The sequence below is a fragment of the Fusarium oxysporum genome, chromosome 12 (genome assembly GCF_000149955.1).
Source record: "Fusarium oxysporum f. sp. lycopersici 4287 chromosome 12, whole genome shotgun sequence".
In the NCBI taxonomy this organism is placed as follows: Eukaryota; Fungi; Ascomycota; class Sordariomycetes; order Hypocreales; family Nectriaceae; genus Fusarium; species Fusarium oxysporum.
Genome location: NC_030997.1, coordinates 661,712 through 676,560, shown reverse-complemented (window position 1 = coordinate 676,560; position 14,849 = coordinate 661,712). Strand labels below are relative to the sequence as shown.

Here is a 14,849-nt window from a genome sequence, read left to right as displayed (position 1 = left end):
GCAAGACAGGGACAAACACATTGATAAAAAATGCTTTATCGAGTGGATTCTGCTTAGCAGCATAAAATGAACCAGAACCTAGCATTCTTGGATTTGTTTGCCTTGCAGAAGCTCTACTGAGACCCCTCTGATCATTTCACGTATGCCAGTTTGGCAATCTCATCAGCTGCTACATCACGCCCCTTCTTCCCTGCTTTAATCCTATCACCCAGCCATTTTGCTCGTCGCTGTAAGAGACTCTCACCACAACCATCTATTCCTTCCATGAAAGCATCCAACAAACACTCACTCATCCAGTTGGGCGTTGAATCCTTACAACCCCAAACCCCAATGCCACTTGTCTCAGCTAGAGCAGCGTAGTTATAAAGATCGGCCCATAGAGGAAGTATAACTTGCGTAACACCGGCTCTTTGCGATGGTCAGAGGTTGTCTGCCGAGTAGTCTTGAGCATTTACTTACGCGAGGGCTTCGTGATAGCAGTTTGAACCGCCATGATGCACTGAAGTAACAATGTTCCCAGTATCGAGAAGTGACGACGGGTCTGCTACAAGCCAACTTGGCATTTTTAGTCGCTCGTTGTCGAGGTAGGGCTTCAAGTGCACCAAGAAATCATCAGAGAAGTCCCCCAGCTTATTAAATTTCCACAAGACCTGGTAATTAGTAGAGGATAGTAACGCCGCTATGGCGATCGCCATGACTTCAGCACGACTTTGGTCATACTGCCAAACATCAGCTACCTGTGAAATTATTGTATTCTTCATGACCTACAGCAAGATTACTACCGAGATTAATGAGAACTGTAGGGGCTTTCTTGAGCCAAGTTGCAGTTTGAGGATCTTGTTGATGAGCTGGCGGCCCTGATAGGATGATTGGCCCAGCACAGGTGACATTTGGCGGAATAACTTCAACTGAGATCATGGCGCCTTGTGTGTTTTGGGTAATCCATGGAACACCTAGCCGATTCATTCCGAACAAGTTCATAGGTTCTCCTAGACCAATCTCTTGAAGTCGAGCTTTCTTTTTTGAAGCATCTGGCGTAAACATTGCGCTGTAGATATAACGAATATTCATGTATACATTTTCTGGGATTTTCACCAGAGGAATCGGCGAGAGAAAGCCTGACGATGGGCTATTGCTATTAGGATCAGCCAATCTCAGTTGACGCAAGCGACTTACGCAGGGTATTTCCATAACCTGGTCCAGAGCGGCTGTATACCTAAGAAATGATCTACAAGAGTATTCGGCGTGATGAAGGCATGCTGCCTATTCCTCTTTCGCGTGGCATCTATAGCTGGCCGGAACCAACTGTCGAGCACGATAACTGCTGGGTCGACCTCATCGATAATGCTACCAAGCTCTTTGTACAAGTATACATGATCTTCAAATGTCCATGGCGATATCCAAAGCTGTATGTGCTCTGCCAAAGTAGCGATACCTCTCCATCCTGGAGGGGAGATGAAGCTTCGACCTTCTTTGGCGATTGCCTGCACAAATGTCAGACCGGTGAGACCGTGGAAAACGATGGCTCTCGCATGAGGAGATTTGATCTTGGCGAATGAGGAAACTCGTTCCAACTTTTGCTCAATAGACGAAAATGAAGCAAAATAAACTTCTACATCTGGGTAATTCTCTAGTATCGCCGATGCAGTTGCAAGGTGCACATTGGATAGACCATGCTCGCTGTTTGTGAGGAAAAGCACGGTTTTGTTTCTTCCTTGGACATATGGCGCATGTTCTGTCGAGGTCTCGCGGGATAGGAAGTAAGCCAGAGACACAGCGAGCAAGGTTGTAAATAAGAGGAGCCGGGCAAACATGGCGAACCCTATGTTCACTGCAATTATTTCTGACACTATTCACAGGTTACTTAAAAAGACAGTGAATTGCCTCACATTTCTCTGCACAGAAAACCAAGGCAGGTGTCTGCTTGCCTCCGCGTCAACTCATGTTGTACATTGAACTAGGTGAACTTCGCTTAACCAATTCCACCAGCTCCTCCAGCTCGTCAGCCATTCAAACTACCTTGCCTTGGAGCTCTATCCTTTGAAAAGATTAGCCAATCCTTAAACTGCTGCCTTGCTAGGGTAGAGGAGGGGCATCCAAAACCCCGCACCACAGAGGAAGAGCAGGGAATGTAATCCTTTGCATGCTACCTTGCCATCCAGCTTGGCATCTCGCTTGTTATCATGGCGGCAACTCGTACAGATCAACAAATTTCCCCCGTATCATGGCAGTCATTGCACCAATTTGCAAAGTTTGTATTCTCAACGGCAATGTCGGCTTTGCTCAATTACCTACCTTTCTCCAAGAAGGAAGAGCGACATCCTCTCCCGGACACTGTTGAGTCAGATGACATCATTCCGGTGCACTTGTTCGACGATACTGCAGCGGCGCGGGGAATCGTATTGGTATGGACTTTGCAGTTTGAAGACGTATTGAACCCCCATAAACTGAGCGACGCTCTGTCCAAGCTCTTTGAAATGGAGGGATGGCGGAGATTAGGTGGAAGGTTTCGGCAAAGGGTATGCTCTCACGGCTCCACGAAGTTTCTCGATATTGACCCGCATACAGCCAGATGGCGGACTCGAAATACATGTTCCACGAGAATTTACAAACGACCGGCCAGCAGTTTATTTCACCAAAGAAGAGTTTGAAACCCCAATGTCAGAACATCCGCTGGCTTCCAGACTACCCAAGCCAACCGGGAGTATCTCTACTTATACTGGACCGAAAGAATTCTGTGCTCTTGGACTCCGCCCCGAGACGCCCCGCAACATGGACGATTTTGTTCACTCTGACATCCCTCAATTCTGTCTCCATGTGCAAACCTTCACTGACGGCACTCTTGTCAACTTGACATTTTCCCATGTAACAACTGACCTGATGGGGTTGTCTGCCATATTCGAGGCTTGGAGTCAGGTCTTGGCCGGGAAGCCAGAAGCTGTTATCCCAATGCCAGGATACCGGAAAGATGTGTTTGACGATATGCTCAAATCGCCACGCAAGGAGCCCCATGTTCTTGCAGATAAGATCCTTGATGGCTGGCGTTTCAAAGTCTGGGGCTTACGGAGCTTGTATGAATCGTGGAGATCCGGCAACATTCGGTCGCGGACTCTGTGCATCCCGAAAGATACAATTAGAAGGATGATGCAGCAAGCTAGGAGCCACCTAGAAGAGGAAGCCATAAATGACAAGCCTTTCATCAGCGAGGGTGATATCTTCGCCGCTCTCTCTTGTCTCATGCTAGCCAAGTATCAAGGTCGGGGCACGAATCGGGAGCTGGCAACTATCATGGCTGTTGACCCTCGAAGTCGAGCCCGATCGGTGTTCTTGCCAGACAAGGCATACGTGCAGAACTCTCCTACCAATGCCTTTGTGTTCTGTCGCGCCAACGAAATCTTGGACCTACCACTGGGGAAACTTGCTCTCCAAGTACGAGAGGCCATACAAGCACAGACCACAGAGGAACAGCTGAAAGCCTCAACGGCGCTCTCAGTGGAGTCTATGAAGACGAACAGTATGCCCGTCGTCTTTGGAAGCACCAACATGGCTGCCCAGTTCATGTCAAATTGGACCAAGGGTGACCTTGCTGAGAAGCTGGACTTCAGTCCCGCGATAGAACAGGAGGTACGCCCTGAGTCTAGAAGGGGGAAGAGGGGACATCCTGTGTATTATCAAGCTTCTGATCCCGGACACAATACTGTCTCCGCCATATCGAGCGTGTTTGTAGTGGTTGGTAAGGACTATGAAGGGAACACTTGGTTTTCCAACTCGTTGCCGCAAGAGATGTGGACAGACTTGATGGATTACCTTGAGCAGCTCAGCCATGCTGGCAGAGCGCCTAAACTTTGACAGTGATCTTTATCTTCAGCTGGGAGGGGCTGTGATAGCTTGAATAGTTTAGACTCAACTTTCGGATTAGATGAGGTAGCGACTTTGTTTGTCCGATGAAAGGATCTTGATATAGCATGACACTTTCTTCGATGAAAACTGTGAGATATTGAGACGTTGTCAGATTGCACTCTATTCAATCGCTATCTATATCTAAGGGCATCTCCAAAACTCCCCGGTTGTTCGCATCACGATCTTCATATGCAGGCTTAATAAATTTTCGAGATTTCCAGAATCGTCCCCTCGATGTTGTTCAGTCAGTCACGAAGAGCAGCTTGTGCAAAAAGCACCGGAGCCAGTCCCAGAAGTGACATAGACCCCCAAGCCCATGAGTTCTGCCTGGGGAACCTCAAGACTTGCCAATACGACGTCATTGTCAGACCAACTCGTAAGAATGCACGGGCAATCAATGGCGCTTTCACGTTAATTCCTGACGTTGTTATGTCGATACCGTGAGTGAGTAGTGATTCGGCTAAAACGCCTACCGTAGCCAAGAGTAATACTGTGTTCTGTTTGCCAAGCTTGACCGGCAATGTTTTGAGACCTTCCTTGGTATCCTCCGGAATATCTCTGATGTCGCATGATGTCTCACGGAAGAATTGGTATAAGACGGCGAGATAAAAGCTTCTTGCTCGTAAATCTCTGCTCGCACATTGGTACTCCTTTTGTCGACAGCAATAAGCCATGCTGGCTTCGGCACAAACACTTGCCATACAGAATGCGACTACCAAAGACTTTGCTTCAAAGAGCTAAAAGTGTAAGGATATGTCATGTGCATAGAATGAGTGTTGAGCTTACCAGAGTTTTGGGCTTGCTTAGAATCCACCCCTTGGAGATTGAGTACAATGGGACGCAAGGGATTCCCCAAGCCAGACCAAGAGGTAGGACACGATATATGTCGTATATTGTGTGAAGGTCTAACGTTGCAGTACAGGCCAGGACAATGGCCCAGAGACCGTATACCCAAAGATTCCATATCCACTTGGCAGGTCGGTTTGATGGTGAGAGATCTTTGTATGTGTCCATGGCTACAGAGGGGATTGTCAGTAGCATATTCTTCGGATGGAATTGAATAGAGTTAAGAGTATGACTTGCAGTCAACAACAGCTGATATGGTACCAATGAGTCCAAGTAGCCTCACAGGAAAGTGATACGAGCCGGTTGCAGTCTGTATAGCACCTATGGCTGGAGCCAGATGGCCCAGTCCCATCAATGCAGGCATTACACCGAGGCTGTAGAAGGTATTCGTCCTGGACATGTTTGATGTTGAACCAAGCCGAGAGTGTGATCAGCAGATGGAAAGGTTGTCAAAGGAAAGGTACTAGGCAAATAAACGTCATAAGGGCGAGAAGAGAATTACAACTTAGGATGGGCTGTCATGCTTTCACGCGGACAATCACCGACAATTCCTCCCGCTTTCACTGACGCCTGTCGGCTTCGGCATCAAATAGCAAGTCTACCAGTGATCCACGGCCACTCCGACCTAACTCCTCTCGCCAAGCTGTTCCATCATTGATCAAGAGCCATCAGTAAGTCCCGCCAAAAGCATGTAACTGATGCATCCCAAGCCTCCCACGCCCTGCGACAAGGATATCTCCGAGCAAGGTTGTCCGCCCTCGTCATGTAAGCGAAGTCCTGAAGCAGACTCTGAATCATGACGAGATATTTCCAAGAAGTCGATCCGACCCTAGATAGGACTCTTGCATACAGAACAAAATCGATCGTCATCAGGCGGCAGCATTCTCACACAAGTAATTGGCTCCCCAAATTCTTTGGGTTGGATCCTAAAAAGTGACGGTTACATCCTCGAGGTGGGGCGGGGATTAACAAGGTATTGTGGTCTTTGTTCCAGTCAACATTCTTTTACCCTTGACCTCATCCCTCATCTTAGTGAGACCTTTACAAGCAGCTTTAGCCTCCACTTTTGGGACAATTCATCATTCTTTCCAATCTCAGGCTTTGTCACAATGGCTGTTGATCTTGCTACTACCGTCCAGGCGTTTCTGCCTCGGGTTGTTGTTTACACAATCATTGGCACCACTGCAGCATGGCTGCTACACCTCATGCAACCTGCTTTTCAAGCGGCACTCTCCAAGGATTACCAGAAGTTCAACTGGGCTGGTGATACGAAAGTGTCGGTATATTCATGAAGGCATCATATGAAGTTGCTCTTAAGTCTCAAGAATATTTCAAGGAGACTCATCGCAAGGTAGGCTACACTGTTTGCCCTTTGGGGTCCAAAGCTTATAAGATTAGATTCTTGAAGCTGGCCATGGAGGTATTCAGCTCGTTCCAATCCTCCACTGCAGCACGGGCTTCATGCTCATGGTGCCAAAGCAGCTGCTGAATGAATATGTCAAACAACCTGAGAATGACATTTCTCTCAAGAGATATACTCTCCAAGCCCTTGTACCTGACTACACTACCCTTGGTCCTCATATCGTCATTCACCCCGTCTACAGAAATGTTGTTCACAAAGAGCTCTACCAGAAGGTCGCAGACAAAATGCCCATGGTCAATGAGGAGATGAAGGCTGCTCTGGATGACAATGTCGCCTCAAAGCTTGACTCCAATGGTGTTGTGCAGATAAATATGTGGGATACAGCAAGTGCTATTCTCAGCAGATCTGCCAACCGTATTATCTCAGGTCAGCCTTTGTGTGACAACAAAGAGTACAGAGATGCTACAGCTGAATACGCCGCCACATTCTTTGCGTCAGCGCTGTACGCCCGATTTATCCCACCATTTCTTCGCCCGTAAGCAGCCCCAAGACAATGGTTTCTTGTCGATTGCAGTGATAGGATGCTGACATTATACAGGCTTCTGCTGCCTTACATGTGCCGCCCGTTGATGCGATGCATTGAGACAGCTGCCAAGCACGCTACGCCCGTGCTGAAGGAGCGCATGGCTATCATTGATGCGGCCGAAGAAAAGGACATTGAACCGGATCTGCCTGTAAGGTCTAAGATCTATATTCTTGACAGCGGCTGATATTTCCAGAATGATATGTTGAGCGCCATCATCCTGGCCGCCAAAAAGGACCCCAACGGCCCATCAGAGTACGAACCAATGGTCATCGTCGCCAGAATGATGGTTCTAAATTTTGTCCAATCGTACACTAACCTCGTCACAATGACCAATTTGGTATATGACCTCATCTCACTCCCCGCAGGCGACTACGAAGCCATGATCAGCGACTTGCGTGCCGAGATAAGCCAGGAAATGGCCAAAGGCGATGCATTTTCACATGAATTCTTCCAAAGGCTGCCGTTAATGGACTCACTCATCCGAGAGAGCATTCGTTACAACCCAATCGGTGAGACGGGCATTGAGCGAGCCGTGGGTAAACAGGGCGGCTTCACTTTCTCCAACGGCATCCATGTGCCGCAGGGTGCCATCCTTGCTGCACCTATCAAGGCCTATCAGAGAGATGAGAGGACATACCCTGGCGGGTTTAATCCTCGTCGATCAATGGAAGATCCTGAGCATCCTAGGATGACGGACATCTCACCGGATTTCTTGAATTTTGGGCTTGGAAGGGGAGCTTGCCCTGGAAGGTTCTTCACAAGCAACTTGCTTAAGCTTACGCTGACGCATCTGCTTATGGATTATGACTTTGAGAGATTGGACGAGAGACCGGAGAATGTTCGCAAGGTTACAATTGACGAGCCATGCGGACGATTTCTTATTACGCTCAAGAAGAGGAACCATGCTTGAAATGGCATAGATAGATCTCGGCATGTATGTAGAGCAAACTGTAAGAAATTAGTCTCAGTCATGTCCCGATAGAGCAATGAGTGACAGGAATGTCAAATCCGATCGCAACATACGCCCAAACACGATAGGCCAGAACCAAATGTCTCAGTAGACCGACTCTTGAGCATGCATCAACACATTGAAAGTCTAACAGATCATCTCCTCTTCCCTAGTCCTTTCTAATTAACCCCTCCAATGGCATGTTTCATGGTCCTGATTTCACTTCCCCACAGGATATCCCCGCTTACAACGTTGACACCCCGCATAGATAGAACATGGACGTTGATCCTTCACCCCGCAGATGACAAGGCAGCAGAATAAAAATCTTGGCAGAGAACATCAGAAGAGGATGAATGCAGCGACGCATATGCATATTGTAATCTAATCCCTCAAACTTGTGATCTTGATGTAGGATCATGCAAGCCAAGTTTCCAAGATAAATTGGTACTTTTGTAAATTCCCGCTTGGTCCTCCCCTAACTATCTACATGATGCCGTGATAACCAGTATTGTAACCCAGCAGTTCATGATGAATCCTCACGGACAAATTCCACCAAGACATTTGTAACTTCGGCACGTCTCTCAAGCATGATCCAGTGTCCCGCTCCTTCGAGAACCACTTCTTTGTAGCCCTTGCTTGCATATGGTGTGATACCCCTCCCAATTTGATCCGCCCGTGTCACCATATCTCCACCGCCGCAGATGCCGAGAACTGGAACTTTGAGTGTGCGTTGCTCATCTGTCAGTGGATCCTCATCCTCCGCCTGTATTCCACGCATGAGACAACGGTAGTAGTTGAGTAGACCTTTGATGGTGCCCTTTCGTCTGTTTATCTCAAGCCAGCGGGTCTTGTCCCTTTCTGTGAGAAATGGAGGGAGGGGACATGTCTTGTCGGAGGTCAGCCATTCTCGCGTTCCATTAATGGCCGCAAGGCCTGTTATCCAGAGGGCGTTGTCGTCGGCGTATGCGAGGTGGAAGAATGACTCCAACTGTAAGTAGTCAGTCGAATTTGCTTGACAGAATACTGGGTTAAGCAAATACATGGTCAAGGATGACTCGCTCGGCATCATATGAGTTGAAGAAGTACCAGTAACCCAATTGCATATACCCAAGCTCCTTCTGACTCCAGACATTCAGTCCATCAATGTCAAAGAACACTCCAGGCGCTGTATAGCCCGCAGACATGAACACCAGCTTGGAAAATCTCTCAGGATGCCAAACAACAACTCGAGACATGACCATAGATCCCCAGTCATGCGAGACGCCAATGACCTTGCTAATCTTCTCCTGATCTAGCAATTCTATGAAGTGCCCACTGAGACGCTTCAAATTGTAAGCTTCAAGGTCGGCGCATTTGTCAGAATCGCCATAGCCGAGACAATCTGGGGCAATAACCCCGTAACCTGCCTCTGAGAGGTCCTCAAATTGGTATCGCCAGTCGTAGCGCGAAGAAGGGCAACCGTGAATGAAGAGAAACGTTTCTTTGTTGTCCTTGGCCGGGATGTAGTCGTAGGCATAGGTGTCACCATCGCTGGTGGTGAATCGCTTGTCGACATTGTCCATGATTCACATGGAGTAAGCGTTAGCAACGAAATTTGCGAATCAGAAGCGAGATACTAATTGAACTGTGATTCTTTGGACCGCTTTGTCCGAGTCAAGAAAGGACTGCAAGTCAGAGCTATAAAAGCTGCGCGTAGCTGTGCGCTAAAACTCAGTGAGCTGGTGCCTATCTCTCTCACTGACAAGGGTTATTCACTGGCCCCGCCGTCAGAACTTAGCCCCTACGGCTGTCTCGGATAGAGCATCACAGCAGTGACAAAATCATCTCCAGCAAAGCAGGCAGCGCTGATAACCTTCGCTCATAACCCAATCTAGCTACCAAGATCACAGCTCTTCGCAATATGGCATCGACATTAGAGCCTCTTACTCTTAAAATGTCTGCAGCATCAACGGACCAAGAAGAAGCTCTTCAAAGCACAGGAGAAAGGTGTGACAAAAAAATCCGAGCATACCTCATATACTGACCGAATTAACTTACCAGTAATAAGCCCTCAGATCTCAAAGCCAAAGAAGATGGCATAGCCTTCTGGACGAAACACACCAAACCGGTTCTCGCATCTCTTCTCAAATCCGTTGGAGATTACACTCCCGAACAACAAGCTGCTCATCTCGAGTTCCTTGACACCTATATTCTTCCGAGCATGGGGCGCGCCCCTACAAAAGATCGTGCAAGATCACTCTTGACCCCGAATGGCTCACCATTCGAAACCAGCCTCAACAATAGTGACGGCGGCAATTCATACGTCCGTTTCTGCTACGAACCCGTGTTTCCAGGCTCAGATGGTGTCACTGAAGATCCCATTCCAAGAATTGCCGAGAAGACGGGTGCTGATCTCCGCTGGTTCAATCAGTTTGCCGCCGAATTCTATCCATCCGAAGAAGATGCTGTGATTTTAGCGGAGAAGATGCCGAAGGACACTATTCGCATACCTAAGGTGTTTCTGGCCTTTGATCTCAAGGAGGACAAGCAGACTATGAAGGCATATTTCTACCCTGTTATCAAGTGGATGACAGCAAAGCAAAACTCGGATAGAGCTGGATTTGATCTCATCCGACGACTTGATCCCCTTGGTCCATCGTTTGGACCAGCTATCGACATGATCGAGCGGTACCAGAGGAAGTTGTACCAAGACCCACCGCTAACTGTGGTTATTGGTATCGACTGCGTAAGTCCGGAAGAAGGTGCCCGAGTCAAAATCTACATCGAACCTCAGTCCAACACCTGGGAAGCAGTTGTACAGCACGTCACCCTGGGAGGTCAAATCACAGACAAAACAACAATGGATGGTCTAGCGGTTCTTCGTGATATGTGGCATATCCTCATAAACGAGCCAGAGGACAAGGAATTCGATGAGAAGTTCTCAAAGAAGATCTTGGAGAATAAGCCTAATGTCAGCGGAGCGTGCTTCAGCTGGGAACTTAGGCCTGATCAAGGCATCCCTGAGGTCAAGATTTATGTGCCTTTGAACCAATACTTCAAGAGCGACAAGGATGCTACCGAAGCAATGGAGAAGGTCTTCCGTAAAAGAGGATGGGCTTGGGGTGCTGAGGGCACATACCAGAAGATTGTGTCGGATGCATAGTAAGTAATCACTGATCTTTCTTATGACCGTGATGCTAATAGCTTTAGTGGGAGTGATGTCATTGATGATACGGTCACGACACCAACTGAGCATACCTTTGTCTCATTCAACTTTTCCCATAAGAAAGGGGTGTACATGACAACATATGTGGCACCATTTGTGAGGTTTCCTTGAATGGGCATTGCAATGTTGGAGAAACGTGGCTAATAATAAAGAAATGGAATTAATGTCTTGCACTATCGTACTAAAGTTTACAACTCTGAAATGTCCCTATCACGGGATGTATAGCCTCCTAAGCAGAATCGCCTGGAATCTTTGTCCTCTTCTTGATCTCTACAACCTCTGTATCCGGTGCAATGGGCGCGTCGATCTGGGAAGCAATCTTCTCAGTGGAATCGCGTAGAAAGAAACCGGCTAAGATGAATGATTAGCAATCAAATTCTCCCTGAGGTTCACTTGTCTTTGTTATCCACTCACCGATGCTAGCGACGAGACATAGACTCGCAGTGGTCAACCAGACACCGCGAAAGCTTACACGGTAAGCTTCCAGAAGACCATCGACCCCGGCGTGAATTATTTCTGGAGAAATGCCGTGAATCTGTTTGAGCGCCACTGTATCGTTATGGGCAAGGACGGGTATGAGTTGAAGCAACTCCCTTTCGGGGAAGCCAAGTGGCAAGACGGCATGAGATATCTTGGGTCCCAAGTTGGATGAGAGCCCATTAGAGAAGATAGCGTTGAATACGGCCAACCCAATAGATCCTCCCACACTTCTGATAGAGATCATAAGACCGGATGTAATCGCGATCAATTCTCGAGGTGTTGCAAAATGAGCTACTGTAATCAGCGCTGGCATGCAAATACCCAATCCGAGACCTAGAGTTATGGGGTATATCCAGATGAGGGCTTGAGGTGTGGACTTGGAGACAGTAGCCATCAGGACCATAAACAGGATCTTGAAGCCAAAGGCCAGGATAATCGGGAAACGCAAAGCCTTACTGATGGAGCACCATATACCGCTCATGATGGCAGAAATACCCAGAGCTATGAAGGCCATGCCGTACTGGGCCCCAATGATAAGATTATCGGTTGCAAAGAGAACACTGACTTCAAAGGCGAAATAGTTGTTACCACAGTGGAATGCCATGCCCTCAGCAAAGATGCAACCCAAAGCTAGTGCAAAGTTCCGATCGCGAAAGAGACGATGATGAAACATGCCGTTCTTTTTGATCGATGTCTCATAGACGATAAGGGCCACTCCCGAAAGTACACCAATGAGAAATGTGGCCAGTACATGGGCGTCTGTCCATGAATATGGGTTCCCACTCCAAGCGAGAGACATGCAGAAGAGGACAAGCGCAGGAGTCAAGAAGCCGTACCCGACCCAGTCCAGGTTACGCATTTTCTCTGGTACGCTGAGAACAATTTCCAAGGCTCTTGGAGGCGGGTTGTAAAAGAATTGACATGCGACTGTCGCAACTGCATATATGCCAGCAACCATATACCAGTAGGCCCGGAAGCCATCATGATGCTCATGTCTAGTCAACACGCCACCAATCAAAAGGCCGATAATGGCTCCTAGAGAAGCTGATACATTGATACTGCCCTGCGCCCAAGGACGATACTTGCGAGCAACGACCTCAGAAGAAATGGCATGGAGAAGCGGCTGCGCACCGAATGAGATGCCTGAAACCGCAAATCCAGCTATGACCGTACCGGAAGATGAAGCTTTGGCGATAATGAGAGACCCGACAAAGCCACAGCTCGTTAAGCAAACGAGTATCGTCTTGCGACCCCAGAGATCGGCGGCTTGAGAAGCAGGAATGCCAAGAAGGGCTGTCAAGATTGCGATCACTTCACTGTACCAGACAGAATCGTGGGAGCCGCCAACAACAGCGGAGATGTCTCTGGTCAAGGCACCAGATCCAACGACATTGGCAACATGGACGAAGTATACCAGATTGATCGACTAGAAGCAATTCTCAGCTCACAATTGTGAAAGAGGATGAAGATAGCACTTACAAGTAATAACAGCAAACTCTTCATAGACACCTTACTATTCCCCTGAACTTCACTTCTAACTTCATTGGCCCTTTCGCTATGCTCACACGAAGATCTATCAGACATGATTAAAGAGTGTAGAAGTTAAATGAATGTCGTGAAGGAAACCAAGCCTTGGAATATTTCTGGAAACCTGTCTTGGTAGTTATAAGCCACGAGGAGACGGCATCTGGGGTCCTGCGCATTGACGTTGTATTTCCGTCTTGAACCTTATTTTGGTACATTAACCTTAGTTTCAAGATGGTGATGTTTCGAACAGAAAGGTCATGGCGCAAACTTGCCTATCACGTTATGCTTTCTAGCGTGAACGGGCGCAGTCTTGGTGATGATAAGTAACGCGCTTTGACTGTCACATGCAGCTCGGAGTTTTACTCCAGTTTTACTTCGATCAGACTAAATTCTCTTTTCTATATGCATTAGCACTATATACCGTGTTTATCCAGGCATGAAACGAGGGAGATGAGAAGTAGAGTTTGCTTTGATCTTAGCCGTTAAGACGCATTTCTCAACATCAACGATCGGGGTTTATCTGGACATCAAGGGTATGAACGGCATTGATTAGAAAAGTGCTTGAACTCTATTCGAGCTATCGCGTATTATAAACACACTTTACTGGCTTCCTTTGAAAATCTTAGAAAAATCATGCTCATTCCAGTACATGGTCGGCTTTAAGCCCGCCAACTTCCATTCGCCATCAACCTTTGCATAAGTATGTTGCATAACAGCATGGCAGTGGCCCTTGGCCTCAACAGTCTTCTTATCAGGCCCTGTATATCGCTGGTGGGCAGCTCGGAGCTGGTGAGTACCAACTATACGGCCATCTGAGAGAACTTCATATTTGGAAGCCCCGATAAAATGCTGGCTGTCAACAAGAGCGTCGCCAACAAATCCTGGGTCTGAAACCATGGCGACAAAGTCTTTAGCTGGCATGGCATCCCACTTTTCACCCGTCACGACGGTATAATCGACCTTGAGGATATCATATTAGCAGAATAATGTTTAAGTGTTTTTTTTTCGGGAACTCATACAACCAGTTCTGGGGCGACGATGCTGGCCAGGCGATCCCAGTCCTGCAAGTCGGTTAGATAAGTTTGGTCCTTAACATGGAATGACCGTACAAACCTTTGCATCGAGGCTGTCTCCCCAGTCGAAAGTAATTGCAGCAACCTGCAGGGCATCTATTTTATATAGTTTATTAACATCGTTCGCTCAGATCGAAAGGTAGTGATTGGCTCGAAGGCCACTAACCAGCGGGATCGACTCTTGAAGTAACCATGGCGCCCATATATGAGTGACGGCAGATATGGAGCGACAGATGGCCGTGTATAGATTTGAAGGACGGAGTACTGATATTGATCGGTTAAGGAAAGCTCTGGAAAATTATTAAAAGTCAATGAGAGAAACATCATTATTATAGATTACGGAACTTCCGATCTCATTCCGTCGGTATCCCGATAGCCTCTAACTAAAATCGGTCAAGTCTGCCAACTAGCCTTGTGTGCCCTGGCATGGGTAAGACGGCTTTGAGCTGGCTTAGATATGCAGTAGCAACTGCCGAGAACCCTTATGCCAGCCCGGCGGCAGGTCCAGCTGTCTAAGAGTGGAGAAGCTGAATAGGAATATGTCCAACTCAGAAGCATCTTATAAGATGGTCTTTAGGTGCGCTACATGGTTCTATTCCATCTGCATCTTCTAGAAGACTGCACTTGATCAAATCATCTCACCCTTTCATATATTGAAATGATACCAACTACTCACCCGCCTGTCAAACCCCACTATTCCCCGATGCCATCATATCAAAAATCACTCCAGCATCTGAGCATCCCCGTTACAACTATGACGGTTTCAACCCGGGACGTCGAGTTCTAGAAGCAGGCCATGTCCGCTTTCCGGGTCGAAGGCCATTCGGTGTACAAACTATATATGAGCGTGACTGAGCCATTACGGTTCGCGATGGGTAATGGTCTATACGCAGATATCTACGCCCGTACATCAGATACAC

At 47.7% G+C, this 14,849-nt stretch overlaps 8 protein-coding genes across 9 annotated transcripts; 3 read left to right on the top strand and 5 right to left on the bottom strand.

The window, feature by feature from the left end:
* Window positions 1–70: 70 nt before the first annotated feature.
* On the bottom strand, window positions 71–1,979 carry FOXG_13327 (uncharacterized protein). The gene is made up of 4 exons (XM_018393283.1): window positions 1,177–1,979; window positions 769–1,129; window positions 460–719; window positions 71–408 (listed from the first exon to the last, which is right to left on the bottom strand). The coding sequence occupies exons 1-4, from the start codon at window positions 1,812–1,814 to the stop codon at window positions 132–134; spliced, it is 1,536 nt and encodes a 511-aa protein (XP_018252518.1). The 5' UTR covers window positions 1,815–1,979; the 3' UTR covers window positions 71–131.
* Window positions 1,980–2,145: 166 nt separating this feature from the next.
* Window positions 2,146–4,121, top strand: FOXG_13326 (uncharacterized protein). Its single transcript, XM_018393282.1, has 2 exons — window positions 2,146–2,519; window positions 2,569–4,121. The coding sequence occupies exons 1-2, from the start codon at window positions 2,184–2,186 to the stop codon at window positions 3,847–3,849; spliced, it is 1,617 nt and encodes a 538-aa protein (XP_018252517.1). The 5' UTR covers window positions 2,146–2,183; the 3' UTR covers window positions 3,850–4,121.
* FOXG_13325 (uncharacterized protein) lies at window positions 3,999–5,282 on the bottom strand. 2 transcript variants are annotated; one of them, XM_018393280.1, is made up of 3 exons: window positions 4,984–5,282; window positions 4,687–4,916; window positions 3,999–4,637 (listed from the first exon to the last, which is right to left on the bottom strand). In XM_018393280.1, exons 1-3 carry the CDS (start codon window positions 5,144–5,146, stop codon window positions 4,146–4,148), a joined length of 885 nt encoding a protein of 294 aa, XP_018252515.1. In that variant the 5' UTR covers window positions 5,147–5,282; the 3' UTR covers window positions 3,999–4,145. The 2 variants fall into 2 exon arrangements, with proteins under 2 accessions (XP_018252515.1, XP_018252516.1); XM_018393281.1 differs by having other exon boundaries at window positions 4,687–5,282.
* A 451-nt stretch (window positions 5,283–5,733) lies between these two features.
* On the top strand, window positions 5,734–7,739 carry FOXG_13324 (uncharacterized protein). Its single transcript, XM_018393279.1, has 4 exons — window positions 5,734–6,097; window positions 6,145–6,644; window positions 6,708–6,843; window positions 6,889–7,739. Exons 1-4 carry the CDS (start codon window positions 6,035–6,037, stop codon window positions 7,603–7,605), a joined length of 1,416 nt encoding a protein of 471 aa, XP_018252514.1. The 5' UTR covers window positions 5,734–6,034; the 3' UTR covers window positions 7,606–7,739.
* A 251-nt stretch (window positions 7,740–7,990) lies between these two features.
* On the bottom strand, window positions 7,991–9,306 carry FOXG_13323 (uncharacterized protein). The gene is made up of 2 exons (XM_018393278.1): window positions 8,685–9,306; window positions 7,991–8,632 (listed from the first exon to the last, which is right to left on the bottom strand). The coding sequence occupies exons 1-2, from the start codon at window positions 9,204–9,206 to the stop codon at window positions 8,168–8,170; spliced, it is 987 nt and encodes a 328-aa protein (XP_018252513.1). The 5' UTR covers window positions 9,207–9,306; the 3' UTR covers window positions 7,991–8,167.
* A 67-nt stretch (window positions 9,307–9,373) lies between these two features.
* FOXG_13322 (uncharacterized protein) lies at window positions 9,374–11,160 on the top strand. Its single transcript, XM_018393277.1, has 3 exons — window positions 9,374–9,630; window positions 9,685–10,785; window positions 10,834–11,160. The coding sequence occupies exons 1-3, from the start codon at window positions 9,545–9,547 to the stop codon at window positions 10,958–10,960; spliced, it is 1,314 nt and encodes a 437-aa protein (XP_018252512.1). The 5' UTR covers window positions 9,374–9,544; the 3' UTR covers window positions 10,961–11,160.
* On the bottom strand, window positions 11,079–12,913 carry FOXG_13321 (uncharacterized protein; the record flags this gene model as incomplete). The annotated part of the gene is made up of 3 exons (XM_018393276.1): window positions 11,079–11,200; window positions 11,264–12,755; window positions 12,809–12,913. The coding sequence occupies 3 exons, from the start codon at window positions 12,911–12,913 to the stop codon at window positions 11,079–11,081; spliced, it is 1,719 nt and encodes a 572-aa protein (XP_018252511.1).
* A 525-nt stretch (window positions 12,914–13,438) lies between these two features.
* On the bottom strand, window positions 13,439–14,245 carry FOXG_13320 (scytalone dehydratase). The gene is made up of 4 exons (XM_018393275.1): window positions 14,096–14,245; window positions 13,970–14,025; window positions 13,876–13,917; window positions 13,439–13,816 (listed from the first exon to the last, which is right to left on the bottom strand). The coding sequence occupies exons 1-4, from the start codon at window positions 14,130–14,132 to the stop codon at window positions 13,457–13,459; spliced, it is 495 nt and encodes a 164-aa protein (XP_018252510.1). The 5' UTR covers window positions 14,133–14,245; the 3' UTR covers window positions 13,439–13,456.
* Between the last annotated feature and the right edge of the window lie 604 nt (window positions 14,246–14,849).

Bases quoted from the DNA above. Each gene is read 5' to 3' on its own strand.
- FOXG_13327 (XM_018393283.1), bottom strand. From the start codon at position 1,814: ATGTTTGCCCGGCTCCTCTTATTTACAACCTTGCTCGCTGTGTCTCTG. The intron at 720-768 runs GTAGGTCATGAA...GATGTTTGGCAG, and splicing joins ATCTCGGTAGTAATCTTGCT to TATGACCAAAGTCGTGCTGA. The intron at 409-459 runs GTAAGTAAATGC...ACCATCGCAAAG, and splicing joins TGCTATCACGAAGCCCTCGC to AGCCGGTGTTACGCAAGTTA.
- FOXG_13326 (XM_018393282.1), top strand. From the start codon at position 2,184: ATGGCGGCAACTCGTACAGATCAACAAATTTCCCCCGTATCATGGCAG. The intron at 2,520-2,568 runs GTATGCTCTCAC...ACCCGCATACAG, and splicing joins GTGGAAGGTTTCGGCAAAGG to CCAGATGGCGGACTCGAAAT.
- FOXG_13325 (XM_018393280.1), bottom strand. From the start codon at position 5,146: ATGTCCAGGACGAATACCTTCTACAGCCTCGGTGTAATGCCTGCATTG. The intron at 4,917-4,983 runs GCAAGTCATACT...TCCCCTCTGTAG, and splicing joins CATATCAGCTGTTGTTGACT to CCATGGACACATACAAAGAT. The intron at 4,638-4,686 runs GTAAGCTCAACA...TTACACTTTTAG, and splicing joins TAAGCAAGCCCAAAACTCTG to CTCTTTGAAGCAAAGTCTTT.
- FOXG_13324 (XM_018393279.1), top strand. From the start codon at position 6,035: ATGAAGGCATCATATGAAGTTGCTCTTAAGTCTCAAGAATATTTCAAG. The intron at 6,098-6,144 runs GTAGGCTACACT...TTATAAGATTAG, and splicing joins TCAAGGAGACTCATCGCAAG to ATTCTTGAAGCTGGCCATGG. The intron at 6,844-6,888 runs GTAAGGTCTAAG...TGATATTTCCAG, and splicing joins ACATTGAACCGGATCTGCCT to AATGATATGTTGAGCGCCAT.
- FOXG_13323 (XM_018393278.1), bottom strand. From the start codon at position 9,206: ATGGACAATGTCGACAAGCGATTCACCACCAGCGATGGTGACACCTAT. The intron at 8,633-8,684 runs GTATTTGCTTAA...GACTACTTACAG, and splicing joins AGCGAGTCATCCTTGACCAT to TTGGAGTCATTCTTCCACCT.
- FOXG_13322 (XM_018393277.1), top strand. From the start codon at position 9,545: ATGGCATCGACATTAGAGCCTCTTACTCTTAAAATGTCTGCAGCATCA. The intron at 9,631-9,684 runs GTGTGACAAAAA...TTAACTTACCAG, and splicing joins CTTCAAAGCACAGGAGAAAG to TAATAAGCCCTCAGATCTCA. The intron at 10,786-10,833 runs GTAAGTAATCAC...TAATAGCTTTAG, and splicing joins AAGATTGTGTCGGATGCATA to TGGGAGTGATGTCATTGATG.
- FOXG_13320 (XM_018393275.1), bottom strand. From the start codon at position 14,132: ATGGGCGCCATGGTTACTTCAAGAGTCGATCCCGCTG. The intron at 14,026-14,095 runs GTTAGTGGCCTT...TATATAAAATAG, and splicing joins TTCAAGAGTCGATCCCGCTG to ATGCCCTGCAGGTTGCTGCA. The intron at 13,817-13,875 runs GTATGAGTTCCC...GATATCCTCAAG, and splicing joins TCGTCGCCCCAGAACTGGTT to GTCGATTATACCGTCGTGAC.